Consider the following 22,144-nt stretch of genomic DNA (forward strand, 5'->3'; position numbering starts at 1 on the left):
ATAGGAATCCATTTTGGGCTTCCTCATGTCGGTTTCATCCTTCTAAGCGCTGGAAGTCGATACCACACACGCGAAACTAGGAGTACAGAAGCGGGTTGAATTTCTAAAATGAGGCGGGTCCCATTTCTAAGGTTCTAAGATAGTCGAAGGGGGATCCCTAAGGCTAGATCCTAAACCCTAAGAGGAAGACTAGACCTCACTAAAAATGAGGTCAACAAGTGGTCAACTAGCGGACATCCTCACCAAGAATCTGACTTGTCATTTGTTTGATGAGTTCAAGTCAAAATTTAATATGACTGAGATCTATGTTTCAACTTGAGGGGGAGTATTAGATTATAACAGCTATCTCTTATGTCATTATTACTTCTTATTTGATTTTATTCCCTGATTATGTATTTCCTTTTGTACTTTATTCTGTTAGATTTCTTTCCTAATTATTTTATTCTATTTTTATTACTTTCCATTATGATGTCTATCGTAATTGGGTTTAAATACCCATCCTATCAATGAAATTATGTTGGTCAATTCCAAATCCTAACAATATGTAAACACATTAGAATCTTGTGGTATGTAAGTAACTTTACCTAAAATAGTTAAGGAACATAAGCGAGCAAAGTACATATTTGCATTTAATATGACAGAAAAATAATACGTACTCGGATGGTTTTATCAAGCGAACAACTATATAATTTATCACTCGATTGAGGAATATGAAGGCCGGTAACCGCCTTCATGTGCCCTTGAACTTCTTGGATCATCCGCCATCCCCTCTTCCCAACATCCCACACCTACAGGAAAAGTATAATGCTGATTTAGCATGAAAATCTTCAAAAATATGAAGCACACACCAGATGCAAAGTATGAGCATGCTGCATGAAATAAAAGCTACCTTAATAGTTCCATCAGAGTGGCTGCTAAAGAGGCGACCTTTCGAATGAACCAGGGACAGTACCTCACCGTTAGAACTAGAGTCTAACTCAACTAATTCAGCACAAGACCAAAACACCGACTGAAAGACGAGTCAATCAAATATGAGAATCCACAATGCTTCAAGAATTTACCAAAGCATACTCCAAAGTACTCACCGTGTCAACAGATGGCAACTGCATTATTTCTTTCAGCGTTTCAGCAACCAATGACGAATACCTTCTAAGTTTCTTCAAAGGCCTGTAAATTCGCTTTGCATATGCTACAAGTCCTCTATCTAAATCTGAAACCTTGCAACCAAACAGTTAATTTCATAGTTTATGAATGAAAACTGAAAACACTTGATATGCATACCACTCCATACTTGTGTATTTACATATCTAACACCTAAAGCTTATCTTTAACATTCATATATCATAAAAATACCATTATTTTAACTTTTAAAGGTAAAATACACTTTTTCATGCATAGGTAAGGTGGCATATGTAAAATTAAAGTTTAGGTGCTAGCATGTAAATACAAAGGAACTGAGTGGTATATATGTAGGTCTTCCGAACATTAAATCACCTGGATCACTAAACAGGTTTTTCAAAGCCAAGGTTGAAAGGACTTTCTCCTCCATGCTTTTAGATGATTGCAGGATATCTAACAAATGATCAAGTAGAGAATGACTTGCAATCACTCTCATACCGGTATCAGGTAGAATGTTAAGAATATGTATAAGCCATGCAGCAATAACAAGACATGATTTGGTGATCTCCATGGATTTGCTCATTAGACATTCCTCCAGAGCTTTAAAAATCGCACCATTCTCATGATTACATAGTACAAAAGCTACTCTTTTCTCCCAAATACTCATAGCTTTTGCTTCTTCTTCCTGAAGATAAAGGAGCAAATAAAAACTACCTTAACTTGCAAAAGACAGTGAGGCCAATGTTCCACAAGAGAGAATGATGAAACAAACCTCATTTGGCTCCACAACATCAATATAAATCCCGTTTCCTTCTTCATCCTCTGGGATGCAAGGTAGCTGATAAACCCCTGCTATCTTCAATAACCATGTTTCAGTTATGGCATCTCCTGAAGCATTCAACCGTCCGGTCAGAGAAAATAAGGTGTCTAGAGCAATGATCTGGCAAAGAGGAAAATCTTTTCTTTTAAGAGCTTCTATTATATAATCAATAGCTTCATCCCTGTAAATGCTCGTCATTCGAGGTTCAACCTGAAAATCATGTGTTTGAGCTATAATTCTTTGGAAGAGTGAAGTTTATCTCTGCATGGGTCCGAAGTTAAAGATGAGAAACAAACCAGAAGATCAAGCTGGAGAAGGAGACTAGCAACCAATGGTTGCTGCTCAATTGGAGCCATTTGAAGATAGACTAAAAACGAGTGCATGCTACTAAATGCCCCCTCATCTTTAATCGTCTGTAAAATCTGATTGCAGAATGTCCTCCTGAAACCCAGATGAAAATGTATTTTGAACTTAAGGAAAGTAAAAACGTGAAAACAGGTTAGGCTTAATCTTTAGCCGAAAGGAAGAAATCCGTATATATCAGAAAGATTGCAGGCTGTGTAAATAAATTACTTGAAGGTTGATTATATTTGCTTGGTACAACTCATGTTAAGTTATAGGTAAACATGCTATAACATGGAAGAATAAAAGAAAAGAAAATAGAAGACAAAATACTCATAGTGTATTATAAGCAACATTTCCAACTAACAAGTTCCATAATGCAATTTGAACTAAAACATACATGAGTGAGAATGTTAAATGTCACATACCCGAGAGTAGGCACTTTCCCCAAACTTTTAGGAGTTTCTGCTTAAGAAAATGGAAAAAAATCTTTTTTTTTTCAGATGAGATGTATTATAGAAGTTATAAATTTAGTTTTCACAAGGTTATCTGCTTTTCAGATGAGATGTATTATAAAAGTTATAAATTTAGTTTTCACAAGGCTATCTGCTTTTCCCAAACTGACCTGTTGTTGCCAGTTTGCTGGCAGTCCATGCACAAGATGATTTTGAACTTGCCATTTTGATATTTTTAAACCCATAAAAACCAGCAAATTACAATTAAAAACGGAAGGAAATTTCCAGAGCTATTAGTAATGTTGGATATGCAAGGAATTAGTGAATGAAATTTCCTTCTTCTCAGAGGTGGCCCTTATTTCCAGGCCCTAAAGCTATCACTGGTATCGGTGGATGCTAAGATGTTGTTAATCATTGCAATACTGCACAGATTTTGATAGCGTGGAAGGCAAGTGCGGACAACAGTAAACATCAGACTAAATCATATGAAAGCAACAAGATAGCAGGTTGTCAAAAAAATATAAAAAAATAATTAAATAATTAAATAAATACCAGCATAACAGGCTGTTAAATGTCGAACAGAAAAAGAGAAGAAAATGTTCCGTGACTTCAACTACTAAGCAGAGATTGACTGCTAACAAATATGTTAAAATGATCATTCCCAGATAATTAGGCCAATATCGATGCTTGAAATCTTCTTTTTCTAATCGCTTAAAATGCTTTATAATTTTCATCGAATACCCCTCCTCAAGTTGAAGTTGGGATTGTGATATCAAGAACACTCAACTTGCAAAGCAGTTGACAAAAAATAGCACCACCAAGAGGTTTGGTAGAGATATACCAATCGATCTCTATATCGTGCATAGGAAAGAGCAAAAAGACCTGCTTGAATCTTTTCACACATAAAATGATAGCCAATTTCAATATGTTTAATGCATTTGTTGAATACCAGATTTCAGTGGAATGAATAACAACAACTTGGCTATCGCTGTAAACCAAAAATGATTATGAATGAGTACCTTTCCAGAAGACATTTTTGTTAAATTTTTATTTATGACTCACATTTATTTTAATAACTTATGAGATTTATTTTGATAACTTAAATTATTTATTTTCTTAATTTATAACTTATGTCATAACTTATGACAACTTATGATATTTATTTTGGTAACTCATGATAACTTAAGTTATTAATTTTCTTAACTCATAACTTATGATAACTTATGATAATTATTTTTATAACGCATGATAATTTAAGTTATTAATTTCTTAACTCATAACTTATATCATAACTTATGATATTTATTTTGTAACTCATGTAATCCCTAAAATGAATAGGGGTTACTCACTTAGTCATTGATTTTAATAATAAAAATCAATTAATTTATTAAATTATCATAAATCCTATTGATTAGTAACCCCCTTGATGGATGGTGGTTAAATAGAGCATAATTCAGAAAATGGGTCATCTCTCTTCCTAACACACCCCGTACACTTCCCTCCATCAGAAAGTACAGAAAGTTTCAAGGGATTAGAGAGAGAAACTTCATCTCTTCAAGATCAAATTTCTTCAAGATAAAATCTTATCATCATGAATACATGTATGTGTTATTTTATTATGGATATGTAAAAATCGTGAATTTAAAAGATCTTGTCTATTATGTATTTTTGGAATTTGTGTCATAAAGTTCAAACATGAATTTCTAACATGTGGTATCAGAGTCTTGATTACTAAATTTATGATTTTTCATATAATTTTATTTATATTAAATGTATTAAATTTCCGTTGTGAATTAGATCTTGAATTAGATCACTAATACTAAAGTAAATTGATGTGATTGAAATTATTATTTATTTGATGTCTATGTTATGTTTAATTTGTTAGTTACCAAAGTGACTAAATTAATAAGTTTAATAGACGTCAAATTAAATAAATTTAGTTACTCACGAGTATATGATGTTTGTTAGGAAATAATTTAACATTTCATTACGAAAATATTAAGATTCATTGATTATAAAATATTTCTAGATCGCCCAAAGGTTGATTATTTGTTTTATAATCTTTGCATATAATTGCAGTCTATTTATATACTTAGTTAAGATATGTTTATATATCCAAAGTTAATAAACATGTCTAAATTTAGTATAAACAATTATCAATTATATTAAATTGAAGTCAAGCATCAATTATGATTATTATCGTATATTGTTATATCACCCAAAGTAAATTTCAATACACTTTATTATTATGATTATTAATTTATCTGATTTTATATGGATATCTATGTAAGTTTAATGTTTGAAGCATTAATATACGAGCATGTTTTATTTATTTGCAGTAACTACTCTTATTTCTCTTCATTCGCAAGCTACATCTGTTCAAACTTTCAATGAGCTTAATTTCTTTGAATTGCGTGAGCAAGTCCAGTTTCACCTTAGTGTTCTGGATCTTGATTCGACACTCACGACTGAAAAATCCCCTGCTCTTACTGATTCTAGCAGTGCTGAGCAAATATCTTTCTATAAAGTTTGGGAAAAATCGAACATATTAAGCTTAATGTTTATGCGAAATGACTGTAGCAAACAACATAAAGTGTACATTTTCTAACACTGAATGTGCTAAGAAATTTATGAAATTTTTGAGAATTGTTCTCAGTCGGACTTTACTGATAAGTCTCTTGCTGGGACACTATTGAGTATATTAACCGACATGTATGTAATTTGATGGTTCTCGTACCATGCATGAGCATGTCGTTGAAATGACGAACATAGCAGCAAGAATTAAGACCCTGGGAATGGAAGTGAATGAAAATTTTCTTATGCAATTTATTATTAACTCCTTGCCTCCTGAGTATGGTCCATTCACATGAACTACAACATTATGAAAGATAAGTGAAATGTGAACGAACTACAATGTATGCTCATTTAAGAAGAAGCAAGACTTAAGAAAGGAGCAAATCACTCCATTAATCTCATGGGTCACCAACGCAGAGCTGTAAAGAAACCTGGAAAGAAGAATGAAAATGACAAGCAAGGACCACTAAAGATTAATGAGTCGTCTGCCTCAATTCACAAAGAGAAACATAAAAGACTTAAGTGTCACTTTTGTAGAAAGACTAGACACTATCAAAAAGAGTGTCAAAAGCATAAAGTCTGGTTCGAAAAAAAGGTAAACATTGTGTTTCTATATATTTCAAATAAAATTTGGCAGAAGTTCCTTATAATACATGGTGGATTGATTCTGGTTGTACCCTGGTTGTACCACTCATGTTTACCACTCATGTTTCTAATACGATACAGAGATTCCTTACAACCCAAATCATAAACCCAAATGAAAAGTTTGTCTTCATGGGAAACCGAGTCAAAGCATCAGTTGAAGCTATTAAAATATATCGGTTGATTTGGAACCTATCGGCTGATTGTAGATACTGAACATCATTTAGACCTTTTTCAAATACTTTATGTCAAAGAGAGGAAGAGAGGAAGCTAGGGATGGAGAGAAGAAGAAGAGAGAGAGAGAGAAAATGGAGTAGGAGAGGCTAAGAGAGAGGGTAAGAGTGTGGGATGCAGAGTGAGAGAGAATAAAGAGAAAAGAGCGAGAAGTATTGAGAGAGGGAGGGAGGGATAGACAGAGAAAGTAGAGAGAAAAGAATGAGAGGGAGGGAGGGGAGATTGAGAGAAACTGTGAGGAGGGAAGGAGGCGAGTGATTGGGAAGAAGGGGAAGGAGTGCGAGAGAGAGGTCGAAAGATAGAGAGAATTAGAGAGAGTATAAGGTATAAGAGAGATAGAGAAACAGAGAGAAACAGAGAGACAGAGAGACAGAGAGACAGAGAGCGAGATCGAGAAGGAGGGAGAGAAAAGATGAAGCAGGAGAATAGATTAATAAACCTAGAGTGAGAAAAAAATAGAGAGAGATGAAGAAGGGAGAGAGGTATAATATAAAAGAGATAAAGCGATAGTAGAGGGAGAGTAAAAGTGAGAGGCAAGCTGAGTGAGAGAGAAAAGTGAGAGCATGAGAGAGAGAGGGGAGAAGAGAGACTTGATTTTATTGGATACTCCTTTAAATTTGAAAATGATTGTTTCAATTTATTTAAACACAATCATCTCATAGGTTTTGATATTCTTTGTAATGACCTATATAAGCTTAAATTTTATAACATTTTCGCTGATACTCTGATGACTTTGCATCATAATATTGATACTAAACGTGGTTTTATGAATGAAAGTTCAGTTTATTTGTGGCACAAACGTTTGAGTCAAATATCCAAAGAAAGAATTGAAAGACTAAAAGATTAGTAAAGAATGAAATCCTTAATGAATTAGATTTTACTGATCTTGGCATCTATGTGAATTGCATTAAAGGAAAACACACAAATCACACACTTAAGAAAGCCGCCACAAGAAGCACACAACTTTCTGCCACAAAAAGCACACAACTTTTTGAAATTATACACACTGATATTTGTGGACCTTTTGATGTTCCATTTTTTGGTGGAGAGTAATATTTTATCACTTTTACTGATAATTTTTCACGTTATGGGTATGTCTATTTACTACATAAAAAATCTCAAGCTATAGATGCCTTAAAAATGTATATAACTGAGGTTGAGAGACAATTAGACAAAAAAAATGAAAATTATCAGGTCTGATAGAGGCGGTGAATATTATGGAACTTACAATGAATATGGACAATGTCCAGGTCCATTTGTTAAATTCTTTCAAACTAATGGTATATGTGCTCAATACACTATGTCAAGAACACCACAACAAAATGGTGTTGCAGAAAGATAAAATCAAAGGCAAAATCGTACTCTAATGGAAATGGTTAGGAGCATGATGAGTAATTCTTCTTTACCCTCATCATTGTGGATGTATGCTTTAAAGACCGCTGCATATTTGTTAAACAGGATTCCTACTAAGGCAGTTCCAAAGACTCCTTTTGAACTGTGGATAGGAAGAAAAACTAGTTTAAGGCACCTGCGTGATTGGGGTCATCCAGCGGAAATAAGGTTTATAATCCACATGAAAAGAAACTGTACTCAAGAACAATTAGTGGTTTCTTCATTGATTATCCAGAAAATCTAAAGGATATAGATTTTATTGTCCTAACCACAGTACAAGAGTTATTGAAGCTGGAAATGTTATGTTCATTGAAAATAGTGAAGTTAGTGGGAGTTTGGAACCACGTAAAGTGGAGATTCAAGAAATTAGGATTCAAGTTCTTTTACCCAAAATTTTTTCTCAAGTTGTTATTCCTACAGTTAAATAGTTTGACAACTTACAAGAACAACAGATATATGATCAAATACCCCACAATGAAATTGTCTCTAATAAACCTGTATTAGATGAACCACATAAAGTAGCACATAGAAAGTCTCAAAGATAAAAACAATTTGCTATTTCCGATGATTATGAGGTTTATCTACACGAATCTGAATTTGACTTAGGAGTCAATGAAAATCCAGTTTCATTTTCACAAGCCATAAAAAGTGCAAATTCTTCTAAATGATTGGATGCAAAGAAAGATGAGTTGAAATCGATCGATCATAACAAAGTCTGGGATGTCGTTGAATTGTCTGAATGTTGTAAAAGAGTCGGGTGTAAATGGTTCTTTAAGACTAAGCGCGACTCAAATAACAATATTGAACGATATAAAGTCAGACTTGTTGTCAAAGGTTTCACTCAGAAAGACGACATCGACTATAAAGAAACATTTTCTTCGGTTTCTAAGAAAAATTAATTTAGAATTATCATGACACTAGTAGTTCATTATGATTTTGAGTTACACCAAATGAATGTGAAAACTGTCTTCTTAAATGAGAATTTAGATGAAAAGATCTACATGAGTCAACCTGAAGGATTTTTGGTTGAAGGAAAGGAACACATGGTGTTTAAACTTAAGAAATCAATATACGGACTTAAGCAAGCTTCCCGACAATGGTATCTTAAGTTCAATGATACCATCACATCCTTTGGATTTAAAGAAAATACTGTTGATCGGTGTATATATCTAAAGGTCAGTGGGAGTAAGATCATATTTCTCATTCTATATGTTGATTACATCTTGTTGGCTACTAATGATATTGGCTTATTATATGAACCAAGAATTTTCTCTCTAAGAACTTTGAAATGAAAGATATGAATGAGACATCCTATGTGATTAAAATTGAAATATTTCGTGATAGATCACAAAGATTGTTAGGGCTGTCTCAGAAAAAATATATCGAAAAAATTCTTAAGAGATTTAATATAGAAGGGTGCTCAACAAGTGTTGCTCCAATTCAGAAAGGAGATAAATTCAGTCTTATGCAGTATCCAAAGAATGATTTGGAACGTAAACAAATGAAAGAAATTTCTTATGCATCTAATGTTGAAAGCTTAATATATGCTCAGATTTGTACCGGACCAAACATTAGTTTTGTTGTCGGGATGCTGAGCATGTATCAAAGTAATCTAAGAATAGATCATTGGAAAGCTACAACTAAAAGTTTTGAGATATCTACAAGGAACAAAGGACCAGGAACAAAGGACATGCTCACTTATAGAAGATTTAAAGATCTTGAAGTGATAAGATATTCAGATTCAGATTTTGTTGGATGTGTTGATACAAGAAAATCAACATTTGACTATCTGTTCCTTTTGGCTGAACGATCAATCTCATGGAAAAGTGCGAAGCAGACTATCACAGTTGCTTCCACTATGGAAGTTGAATTTATGACTTGCTTTAAAGCTACAATTCAGGGTTTATGACTGTGGAATTTTATTTCAGAACTTGAAATTGTCGACAATATTGTCAGACTGCTGAAAATTTATTATGATAACTCAACAACAGTCTTCTTTTCCAAAAACGACAAGTATTCTAAAAGTGCTAAACACATGGAATTAAAATACCTTGTCATTAAGGAAGAAGTTTATAAACATAGGGTGTCAATTGAGCATATTAGCGTTAATCTCATGATTGCAGATCCTTTAACGAAAGTGTTGCCATGGAAAACATTTAACGAATATGTCGTGAGAATGGACACTACCAAAACCCTTTATTAGTGGTATGCTATTTGTATTTTGGCACTTTGGGCTCAATTTTTATTGTTTCTGACATTGATAAATCTTATTTTTATTGTTAGTGTACATTTTATGTTGCATGATGTTTAACAAGATTTGTTTTTTAATAAACATTATGAGACCATGATGTTAATTCTCATTATGTATGTAATTGATATTGTGATATATGGAAGGGACTGTGTCGATAAATTGATGCAAAACCGTCATGATTCATATTAATTTCATACTTATTAAATAATTTATGATTTAATCAAAGATTTATCTTACATTTTGTGCAATATGTTATGCATTATTAAAATTAATTGAGTCAAGTGGGAGAATGCTAAATTTTTATTTATGACTCACATTTCTTTTAATAACTTATGAGATTTATTTTGATAACTTAAGTTATTTATTTTCTTAAATCATAACTTATATCATAATTTATGATAACTTATGAGATTTATTTTGGTAACTACTTAAGTTATTAATTTTCTTAACTCATAACTTATGTCATAACTTATGATATTTATTTTTATAACTCATGATAACTTAAGTTATTAATTTTCTTAACTCATAACTTATGTCATAACTTTTGATAACTTTTGATATTTATTTTGTAATTCATGTAATCCCTAAAATGAATAGGAGTTACTAACTTATATCATTGATTTTAATAATAAAAATAATTAATTTATTAAATTATTATAAACTATATTGGTTAGTAACCCCCTTGATGGATGGTGGTTCAATGGAACATAATTCAAAGAATGAGTCATCTCTCTTCCTAACACACCCCGCACATTTCCCTCCATCAGAAAGTACAGAAAGTTTCAAGAGATTAGAGAGAGATCTCTTCAAGGTCAAATTTCTTCAAGATAAAATCTTATCATCATGAATACATGTATGTGTTACTTTATTATGGATATGTAAAAATCGTTTAAAAGATCTTGACTATTATATATTTTTGGAATTTGTGTCATAAAGTTCAACCATAAATTTCTAATTTTTTTAACCATTACATTTTCAAAGTAAGCGCAACGACAGAATGATAATATGCTTCTACGGAAAAATGAGAAACTATTGGTTTTCTCAGATTTCCAAGAAATAGAACTAGAACCCAACATAATAAAATAATGGTTGATGGTGCAACGAGTTGTGACATTGCCCAATCAAAGTCATAATATCCAACTAAAGTAAACAAACTTGATGCATGAAAGAAACAATTTTACCAAGACTAAGTATAAGATAACTTTTGACGGCTCTAATTTAGTGAGCGTCAAGCTGAGACAACATTATGCTTTTAAAGACACAGGACACATACAATAATGGAAGATGTACCAGATGGTGAGATATGCGCAATAGATGGTAGGAAGCCGTGAAAGTACCAATTGGCAAGATGAGTAGAGTCATGAGAGATAACAATAGACTTCATGGGAGATAATGATTGGGAGAGAAGACGATCTTTAGTGATCCAAAACATGGTGCAATCAACACGAATGAGGGATGAAGATGATTTCAAGAGTCAAGACTAAGGAATGTATCTCTGATACCATACTAAAATGTTAAAAAAAAAAAGATATAAGAGGAAAATATTTTGTTAACTTGTTCTATTCCATTCAACTACTGAGTACATATAAACATAATTACAAAATTCAAATGTATGAAAAATTAGGAATAATAAGTAAATATAGAAAACTAATAGCATTGTAAAGTAATAAAGGCTCCACAAACAAATATAAAAAGCTATGCTTTTGTTAAAAGAAATAAACTTAATTATTGGGTTGATATGGATGCTATAAGCAAATTTAGGAAACTAATATAGGTGTGAATACAACTACAACAATTGTCTAGAAGCTTCTCCAACAATCCAAGATTAATTAGGCTGACGGATGCCAGATATTATAATTAACATTCAAGAGTAGACTGAACTGTATTTAACTCAAGTTTACTTCTTAAAAAACTGCCTATGGTGGTCTGCAACATGACAAAAAAAAAACGGTTTTAATCATCCAAGGCCAAAATTTATGCGCTGAGGGAGGAAGATGAGAAATATTCCTAATTAAAAATGAGCTCACCTTTTAAAACAAACAATATTCGAGAGAAAATCAATGCATGTGCTCCTTGTGTTGTCATTTCCGCCATGAAATAGTTCAAGAACAGGAGACAACTCAGCCCTCCCTGCAATCAAATTTCTACAGCGTTTATCAGCATGCATACAGCTTACAAGTACTGATACAACAGAGGCCCTTCCTTCCATTTGATCCAAGCACTTGATAAGAGCAGGAAGCCCATTTGTGGAAATAACAATCGAAGCATTGATTGAGCGATTAGTCTCATCTCCCCCGGATAATAGTAGCTCTAACAATGATATTGCTGCATCCTTTGGCTCCATCGCGCAACTGAAGTCATCTGCATGTTCTCCTTTGCTCATTATTACTTGAACTAAGGATTGCACAATATCGTGGCCCGAAATCTGAGAGAATGTGGGTTGTAGTTGGCATATAAGAACTGCAGCCTCAGTCAGTCCATTAAGAAGCAGAGAAGAGAGGCAGTCAAAATCTGAGTCTACATTAATAATTGTTTCAGCTACACTTTCATCTGCCAAAACAAGTTCGGAAAGAATATAAACAGAAACTCTAAGAGCTTCCCTATTGGTAGAAACTGATAGGATTTCTAGAAATCCATTCAATATTGTCGGTGAAGATAGAAAAGCTTGAACTCCTGTGCTAGCCTTCGATTCCTTCCATATCCTGGCTATTTTCAGGACGGCTGCTTCACATTCTTGCAGGTCCTCTGAAGTACAGAGGCATGATGCATATGTCTTCAAGGCATTCATTACTGTTTCAGTTGCAGCTTGGGAAATTACACTTCTTGGTGAAGTAGCTGGGCCTCTCATGAAACGTTTACTTCTTTTCTCATTTTTGGTAGCGGTGGGTCTAGATAAAGAGAGAGGACATTCTAGATCAACTATGGTACTGGATTCTAAGAGCTGCTCCTTAGACAAGGAAGGTCTGGGAGAAGCCGTTGGTGTCTCCATGTATGAGAACTCTAATGCAATATCAGGATTTTGCTCCATCCAAGTTGTAATCAGCCTCTTTAAAACATAATTAGTTTTGGGTAAGACAGTGGAAGAGAGAGTTTGACGAGTGATCGGGCATGTTGTGTTTCCCCTCTTCAACCATTCTTGGATTGCTTTTCTTTCATATGTCTGACCTGTTTCTAGAGTTACCGGATCATTGAAGAGATGCCCAGTGATGGGACAGACAAAATCCTTTGGCGATTTTGTTCTTTGCATTGCCTTTTCTACAGAAGAACTGTTTCTATTATTTACTTCTTCAGCTTCGGAATGTAAACTGCCAAAAAAAAAAAACAAAAAACAGAAAACAAAAAAACAAAAAAAAAATTATGGAAAGCCATTAACACCTGACCAGTTCTACATTGACTACAGTTTTCATTTATAATACAACAAACTGTTCATCTTGCCTGGGAGATGACAAATGCACGTTAGATGTCGGACTGATTGAAGACCTCACATCACTAGAGCTGTTGCTGAAACTTCGAACTTCCTAAATATGTAAATTATATTAAATTATAAGGTATCTCAATAGCAAAGGAAAATTAATGAAAGTTAAAATTTATAAATAAATATAAGAAAAAGAAAAATGTACCATATCATCATCAGATTCATCTAAAATACTCCCGAAAGATGGAGATAAAGCTTGTTCTGGCCTTCTTCGTACAGGTGAAATCGTTGGAGAGGTTGCCTTTAGGTGATCCAAAGGGGCGAGCTTCTTATGTGCAGAACCACTGGATTTATTGGGAGCACCATGAACAGGTTGCTTCAATTCATTTTTGGAAAAAGAAAGTGTTTTGGGAAGTGAGGATCTATGAGTCCTAGGAGAATCCAATGAAGAATTTTTAGCTGAAACAAACTGATTCGTTTTTGGTGAGTTGACCTTGGTGATTCTTCCCTTCTCTGCCATTGATATCATATTTTTAGAAGAGAATTTTCTTTGAGTAGGAAAATCAAAATGCACATTAGCAACACTGCCATCAAAATTACCATTATGATCATTCTCCTTGGGCAAGCCCACCTACTCAACCAAAGAAGGGAACCTTAATATGCAATGCCCAGACAGTATAAAAATATGCATATCTGGTTGTTCTTAGAGAATGAGATCATACCTTTAAGGTCTGCCTAATAAAGTTACTATGTTCCTGTGAAGAATCTGGCATTGCACCCATCCTGGTTGTTCACATTTCATACAAGTTAAATAAATAAACCTAAAGCACATGGACTAAGCTATTTAAGAGTTAGTTGTCTGCACAGCACACTAATGTAAATTTCTTGTGCTTTGATGCACATTTCAACAGTTTAATTTAGCATAAACTACGGCAGTCACATTAAACTGGAACATTCATAATTCAAAAAAATTCTTGGAAGCAAATGCCAACGATTTACTGAACATAGCATTGAATTTCTGCCAACCAAAATAGCATCTACGAGAGGTGCAAGTACAACGCCAAAATATCTTCCTACAAATATATAAGAGGAAGAGAAATCCAAACAATGCAAAACAAGACTTTGGTCCTAAAGTAATATACTAAATATTATATTTCATATATAAATAAATGGTAAATTAACATACATTCCACACAAGTTTGAATGCTAGTAGAATGTGGGTAGATGTGTTTATTGACCAATGTTCATATTTAGTCTCACCATTTGGAAGAGTGGTTAGACTCGGTTCAACCATCTCGGCTTATATTTCTCAAATGAGAGCCAAGTTGACACTATTAAGTTTAGTTGTGAGGAAATGATTCTTGAGAGTGGCCAAGGATTGGGCCTTTACTAGGTTTAATAGGGCCCTATTAGGAATTCACAGGGTCAAATAGGAATTAGGGATTTAAAAGGCCCCCATAAAAATCCTAATACAAACTTCAGCTCCAGCCTTTCACTTTTCACCCTAGGTAGTAATCCCACATCAAGGAAGCAATCATAGGCAGGCCCATTTAACATCTACAAAATAAAAGTTAAACAAAATAAATTTAAATCCTCAAATATTATAAATCTTAGAAAAATCTCAAGCTATGGTAGAGAAACACAAATTTATTTTGCGGTTTCAGCCTCCAAACAAGCTGATTCTCTCAAATAATTTTTATTTAAATTTTTTTGTCTACTTTATACCTGTCGAACATCACATGAGTTCACATATTGATCGCTTGTAGAGTATACAAAAAGTAATACATCTCAATCATGAATCTATTTCTTAGTGTGATGGGGAGGCATCCCTAGTATTTTATGTTATTATATTGCATATTATGCTCATATCCCGAATTTACGTTTAAGATCCATGTGTTTATCTTACTATGATATGGTAAAAACAATGAATACTGGTAAATTTTGGAAAGAGGTGTTTATTGACCTCTATTCTAATTCAATTCACAACTTAAAAGATTCTTCATGATTAGGTCAATCATCTTGGCTTATGTTCCCCAAATAGGGCCTATGTTGACACTCCTGATTATGGTCACACATTGAAGAATCCCTAGGCATGTCATGTGAAACCCTTTAAGTAGAATGAAGGTGGACTCTTAAACATTGAGACACCTTTTGGTGTAACAATTGTAATTTTATTAGAAACTTCAAAGTTAAGTAAGCCGTGCGAGAGAACTTTTGGGATGGTGTCCTCCTAAAAAGTTACACTCATGAGACAAAATTGCGAGACCATTAGACCAAAGTAGACAATATCCAGATTGGTGAGAGTTTGGGTTGTTTGAAGAAAGGGAAATTTGCCTAGTGAATTATTATAGTTTAAAATAAATTGATAAGGACCTCAGTTTCCTAAAGTAAGAGAGATTATGAAACCCGTTGAGTAGAATGAAACTGAAGCATGGTTGTACAGGAGGACTCTCAGGATGGGTGATCTCTTAGGAAGTTATACAGATGGGACAAAACTATGAGACCATTAGGCCAAAGTAGATAATATTTAGATGGGTGACAGTTTGGGCTGTTACAAATGAGTTAAGAGCACTACCGATGACATCAGATATTTAAGTGGAGGAGATTGTGAAATCCCTTAAGTAGATTGAAACTAAACTCTTAAACATCGATGCATCTTTTGGCGTGACGGTTAAAATTCATCAAAAACTATAAGTTAAGCATGGGTAACCACTTGGGTAGTTACACCAATGGGAAACCATAAAGACATTAGGTCAAATCAGATAATATCTTGATGGGTGAGAATCCATGCTATTACATGCCAAGAGCCTCGTGATGCCCTTAAAGATGGCTCGGGCTTAACACGGGGCCCCATGAAAAGCTTCAAAGGGTTGAGTTGAGGATTTGGCATGCCCATATGAAAATCCTAGGACGATCTTCAGACTTGACTTTTTACTTTCTACTAGTGTGATTAATCCTAAATTCTTTAAGGCAATCAAAGGGAGTTCATTTAATGCCTATAAAAAAGATGGGAAGAGTTAAAGAAACTGAAACTTTTTGGGATTTTCAAAACGTTAGAAATTCTAAAAAACTCAAGATATGGCAAACTACTATATATATATTTTGTGGTGTAAACTTTTTAATAAGAAAATTCTTGCAAAAAATATTATAATAATTTTGTAATTTTCTTATCATACTTATATGTAAAAGCTTACAAGGATTTACATTTTGATCTCTTTTAGAGCAAATGCTAATAGGTGTCAATCATGGGCACCTTTTTCATCATGGTGGGAAAGCACCATCTAGTATCTTAATGTTATCATATTGCTTACAATGCTTATAAACTATAGGCATTTTCATGAAGCATGCATGCCTTTCTTTATTTGATATTACTTCAGTTTCACAAATAAAGATCCTCTGAATGGAAACCAGTGCAAACCGAAAACTTGGAAAGAATTATCTTTCCTGTAAGAATGACACTTAGTCTCCCTTCAATCTTTCAATTTTCTTTCATTTCATGCATTGATACCCTCATCCAAAATTGATAGGATTCCATTTGCAAGTTTATTTAATCATTCTCTTCTTTCCAGATAATTCATATATGGAATGAGAAGAAGCCAATAAATAGATCATGTGAAGAAGGTAAGAGGTTTGATCAAGGTGTGGGAGAACTCTTCCAATGACTTTGAATGAAATTCCACTAAACTTTTGCACATACATCAGATATCTACTTAAAATTAAAATTTCATGAGTTATAACGTGAGCTCCAAATAAAAAAAATCCTATATGTTGAATCCTTATAGGATGTGGGATCTCATATTGTCCGAGGGCTCATACAACCTGAAAAAGACATTATTTTTTTTGGAGGAGTGCTGAATAAGGAAAGAATGGAATAGAACTTCTCCCCTCTCCTACACTTCAATTTTTGGCTAGTTGTTAGAGATAGAGCTAGGGAGGAGAAAATGAGACAGAGAATTAAATGGATGGATAGATTCGTTGGGAAGTCCTCCTTCCAAAGTGAGAAGCGCTGCATGCTCTCTTCCCTCACACTTCTCCCCCCGATAGAAAATAAAAATTAGGTCAGATGTATCCGACTCTAATAGTGGAGTACCACGTGTCAGCACCCCTCCCGATGAGAAGGAGAAAAATAAAATGTAGACCGTAAGTATTAAGGCGCGTCCATAATATCCATGCGAGAAAATGGGAACGTGAATGTGAGGGGACTCTTAATTAGTATGAATGCATTTCTGTACTTGGAATGATATATTCCATATGGGTGGTTTGCAAATATCAAGAGCAAATACGGAGAGCCCGACAAATCAGTTCGGCGAGTTAGCTTGACAGAATAAGATGACCGAGTTTTATTTTATTTTTTTAGTAAAAGAGAAGAATAGGCCTTCTGGGCCCGTGAAAGCCGCTCAAGCGTGTACTGCAGATCATAAAAGCAAGGGAAATGGACTAACTTGGTCTCTATTTATGCTTCACATTTGAACGGGAAACGAGGTTACGAATCGACTTACCTTTCAAAGCTGGAGCCGGCCCTGCCACCGGCGTCTCTCTTCCCGAAAGTAAACCCGGCGCTCTTCGGCAAGATGGGTCCGAACTTAACGAAATCGGGGATTGAACGGCTAACCTCGTGCCGCGGCGTCATTGGCGGCTCCGCGATCGGCGGCAGCGCTGGCATACTCTTCCTCCCGAAAGATGTCGGTGATGTCTGTATCTCCACCGATTCCTGGCTAAGAACATCCTTGTAATACTTGGCGTACATCCTCGTGCTCCGATCAAGCGACTCCCCATACTCCATCTCCAACTCACGCAGGTTCTCCGCCTGGTCAGGCGTCGCTGCCGCCACCACCGATTCGTTAAACAGCTGCTCTCCAAAATCCGAAGCCGTGGCCGACAAATCCGTCGCGTCCGGGATCTCTTCCATCACAATACGATGCCGCGCCTCCGTGTACCATCCCACGATTGACGCCATGTGCGGCAGGAACATGGTCTCCCAAAGATCAGGCGCGAAATCGGTGCGGGAGAAGAAAGGCTCGACGTCGAACATCTCGAGTGCGTGCAGTGTAGCAGCCCGCGAGATGGCACCACTGGCTCGGAGGCGCGAGAGGCAGGCAAGATGGAGATGGGACCAAGCGCAGAGGTAGGAATTGGGAACTCCGGCAGTTGAGCCGACAGGATCAAGCATGGCGCAGACCTGAAGCATCCGCTCGGCATGGTTGAGGCGAGCGAGCTTAGCCTCATAGTTTGATGTCACGATGGCCTCCTCGAGAGCATCGATGCCCCAATCTAGGTTAGCGAGGACTGCCTGATCGGCGTATTCGACCTCTTTTCCGGCAGAAGCAGCGGCAGCGAGGCGCTCTGCGCACTCTTCTTTGTGATGAAGGCGGCGATCGCGGTCGATGAGTCGATCTTGCACGAAGTTGCTGATGGTGGAGTTGAGGAAGCGAGCGAGGTCTTTGTCCTCTACTGGAATCTTCTGCTTCCAGGGCATTGTGGGCGAGGTGGCAGTTGACCTCTGAGAGAATGGAGGGAAGGAGGGAAGGAGGAAAAGGGAGATAGCCGAGTTGCCGGCCTGGCTCGGAATTTGAAAGTTACTTCCAGGAGATTAAAAAACTGAAACTAGAACAGAAGAAGGAACGTTAAGTTGTTCCTGCGGATTTTTTTTATTCCGTTGGAAGGAATGAGAGGGTTCATAGCATTGGTAACAAATTTTACAAATAAAAATTTACATATATAGTTATATACCGTATTGTTTATGTAGTTATAAATATAATGCTTATAATTTAATATTTATACCAAAATATAAACCTATGCATTAAAATGTGTAATTCATTTTCAAAAATTTTACAAGAATGATATTTTTTTATTAGATGTTAAAAATTTGGGTATTAATATGTATGTGAATATAAAAAGTTAGTTGTTAAATATGCAAATATATAAGTGTTGAATCTTTTCGGCACATGAGATTCCATATAATTCGTGCTCATACAATTTAGAAGTGATCTTGAAAGATTGAGAAGAAATTAAGCGATTTTATACAATTTTTTAGGGGTATAGAATTGATTGACATAAAAAATAAGATCCCTCCTCCCCTCTTATTTATATACTCAGGAGACTGTATTTGCATCAGAGTTTGAGAAATAAATATAAAACTAGGTTATAGGTTATGTAGTACGGAGCTTGAGCAGACTCGTTCTCGACGAGACTACTAGTGTGGATTATCTTATTATTAATAAATAACGATATGTATGCTGATAGATAAAAACTTTCTTCTCTCTGGCTCGGAGAGATGCTTGGTAAGTTCGGTGGTGTAGCCAACTTGTGATTTGCAAATTTGATGAGAAGGTACAACCAACCCTTGTATGGAACATAAACTTGGATAATGCAAGTGAGTTTAGTGGGAATGACTCGCTTAAAGATCGAGATGGGGTAGACCCATTTTAAATAACTCCCTGGAATGGTGACTTATGTTTTTGCTTTTTCTAGGAGCCGCAAACATGTCTATCGTCGTATAATTTCTTTTTCCCAGTAATTCTCTCTTTCGGATCATATAGATGATCTGGAGAAAAGAGAAATCAGAAAAAAGATGAGACATACAACAAAGATAGACAAATAGAGAAAGAACATCGAGAACTTTTATAAAGTAAAGTAAACTTTGTGTGATAGCCCAAGAGCGTACATCCAAACAAGATAAAATCGAAAAATGTCTTAGAACAAATTTGTGAAGAAGACCCTACGAAAGCAACCCACAACTAGAGAGTCAAGTGTGTTCGCTTGTTCTGGGTTCAAGAGCAACTCCAAAAGGGACATATCCCTTTAGTTAACTACATCTTAGGGGATGCCCCAGAATACTCTTGATTGAAGAAATCTTGATGATATCTTGGTGATGATTAGTAAAAGGTGTCACAAATGATGGTTATCTTACAAGAGCATCTCAACGTTTTCAAAGCTCTCGTTAAGCCATAAGGTTGAGAGAGAGTCCCTCACATCCCAAATGGGTACGACTTATCAACAATCGAGGCTTATTAAATAACCAAATCGACTCATAAGGTCCACACTATGCTTTCAAGGGCTAACTGAGCCATAAGAGTAGAGGTTGAATCATCATATCCTAAATGGACGGTAACCTATCCATAATCAGAGCCTACGAGACGATATTGATAAAGCGTCAAAGAGAGTGACAATGCTCAAAGAGTGTAAATAAAGGAAATTAGAGTAATTCTATTCAGGTAAAGATAGTCAGGTTAGAATACCATGAATTCGTCATCACAAGCTATTAGGACTCTAAGTCTACTTGGTCGTGAAGGTAACCGACCCAACACAACCAGAGATCCCTTGTTAGTAATTTGTGAATTGTGTCGTCCAAGGGGATCTTGGTAGCCCTAAGGTCAAGAGAAGAAAACTCAAAATCCTATGAGCTTGTGTATATAGGAAGAGTAGAGGTGGGAATTATATCTCTCGAAGTGGTGAGGAAGCCGTTGAAGTGAAAAGAGAAAGAGATGTACGGCTACAAAGCCGAGACGCTCTCACAAAGGAATTATTTCCCATCTGGGTCGAGGAAGCCTCTAACACCCTAAGCATACTAGATGACCACCTATGTAGAAACCTATACTGGGCCAGTCGGGTTGGAGAAGCACGGAAACTTCTCCTCAAGACATGCAATATGATGCATTTGTCTTTCTAAGCGTTAAGACCCTATAAGATATGACTTGGGTTATGTCTATGCTATGCAACTCACTTTAAAACTAGCGCAAATGTCATGCAAAAAAGTAAAGTGTAGGTTTTAAAATCTTGAAATATTTTAGTCCTAAATTTTGATTAGTCTTAATCTTTTATTAGGATTTTTTTAGAATATTATAATTTTAAGTTCTTGATAACCTAAATTATTTGCATGATAACCAGACAATCCACAAGCAAAAAAGTACAAATCTAAGTTCATCACACTGCACAAATAAAGTAAAACAAGCCAACTACGAAAGAATAAAAGGTCAAGTGATGCTAGGTAGGTAAAATATCTCATAAGCAAAAAAGGCGGCCAGACACCACATAAGTACACACCCGATCTTAATTCTATATATGAATGATATTTAAAATAAAGGTATGTAAAACGAGCAAGCAGCTCGTAATCCTTATCATGTGGTTCCGCCCGCCTTACTCCTCAAAAGTCGTGCTCGTACGGATGGGGTATTAATTATGTCGTATTATCGAATTTGCAGACCAAACGGATGTCATGAATTCCTTATTTTGAATGGACGAGCCTACAAACACGTAACATGCTTATCTCTCTGGGTTGTTTATCACTTATGGTATTGTACTCAACTATCTAAACTATTAAATGAACGAGATCTATCTGGTCTCATGTTCCAAAATTACGATGCTATTTTTCAAAACCAAAATTATAGGTGCATTAAATTAAAATCATTTAAAAAAAATCGACCAACAGGTTGAAACATAAAAAAGACATGATGGACTTATAATGGTCAAGCCAATAATGACGAACTCGTTATAAGTTCGACCAATTAGTCTGCCAGAGAAATTTCACCCATGCTAAAGGGTGCACTAATGGTTCGAGATAAAAATCCCTAATTTTTCAATCTATAAAGGTTAGAGACTCATTTGTTTGGAACAACTGGACTAGGCTAACTGAGCAAAATTAAAATGAGGGTTGTCACCAATACGAAAAGGTGAATGACAAATGAGTAAAAAACTGAGGTTCATCTTGACCTACAAAATTTAAGAGGCCAATAAATGTTTGACTAAGTTGAAGTTGACTTATTGGCAAAGCGACCCATGGTCGTTGCACTGCGAGAAAGGCAATGCTCTGAATACACATCTATGAGAAAGTAAATTCTCTGGCAAGCCTCAGCTCCATAGCATCACCAAGTGACACTGTGGGTCTGAATACTGCAGTGTCA

At 35.3% G+C, this 22,144-nt stretch overlaps 1 protein-coding gene across 1 annotated transcript in view; it reads right to left on the reverse strand.

The window, feature by feature from the left end:
* LOC110027115 (putative E3 ubiquitin-protein ligase LIN-1) overlaps positions 1-18,882 on the reverse strand; it is a 42,898-nt gene extending 24,016 nt beyond the window's left edge. The window contains exons 1-12 of the mRNA XM_020728410.1: positions 17,744-18,882; positions 13,967-14,027; positions 13,845-13,875; positions 13,450-13,757; positions 13,265-13,347; positions 11,857-13,134; positions 2,236-2,380; positions 1,892-2,149; positions 1,495-1,804; positions 1,086-1,210; positions 890-1,009; positions 657-788 (exon numbers count right to left, since the gene is read on the reverse strand). Coding sequence (XP_020584069.1) covers positions 657-788; positions 890-1,009; positions 1,086-1,210; positions 1,495-1,804; positions 1,892-2,149; positions 2,236-2,380; positions 11,857-13,134; positions 13,265-13,347; positions 13,450-13,757; positions 13,845-13,875; positions 13,967-14,027; positions 17,744-18,720 — 3,828 coding nt within the window. The 5' untranslated portion in view covers positions 18,721-18,882. The remainder of the gene's footprint in view (positions 1-656; positions 789-889; positions 1,010-1,085; positions 1,211-1,494; positions 1,805-1,891; positions 2,150-2,235; positions 2,381-11,856; positions 13,135-13,264; positions 13,348-13,449; positions 13,758-13,844; positions 13,876-13,966; positions 14,028-17,743) is intronic.
* Between the last annotated feature and the right edge of the window lie 3,262 nt (positions 18,883-22,144).

This window comes from Phalaenopsis equestris, unplaced genomic scaffold (assembly GCF_001263595.1).
Source record: "Phalaenopsis equestris unplaced genomic scaffold, ASM126359v1 Scaffold000414, whole genome shotgun sequence".
Lineage (NCBI taxonomy): Eukaryota > Viridiplantae > Streptophyta > Magnoliopsida > Asparagales > Orchidaceae > Phalaenopsis > Phalaenopsis equestris.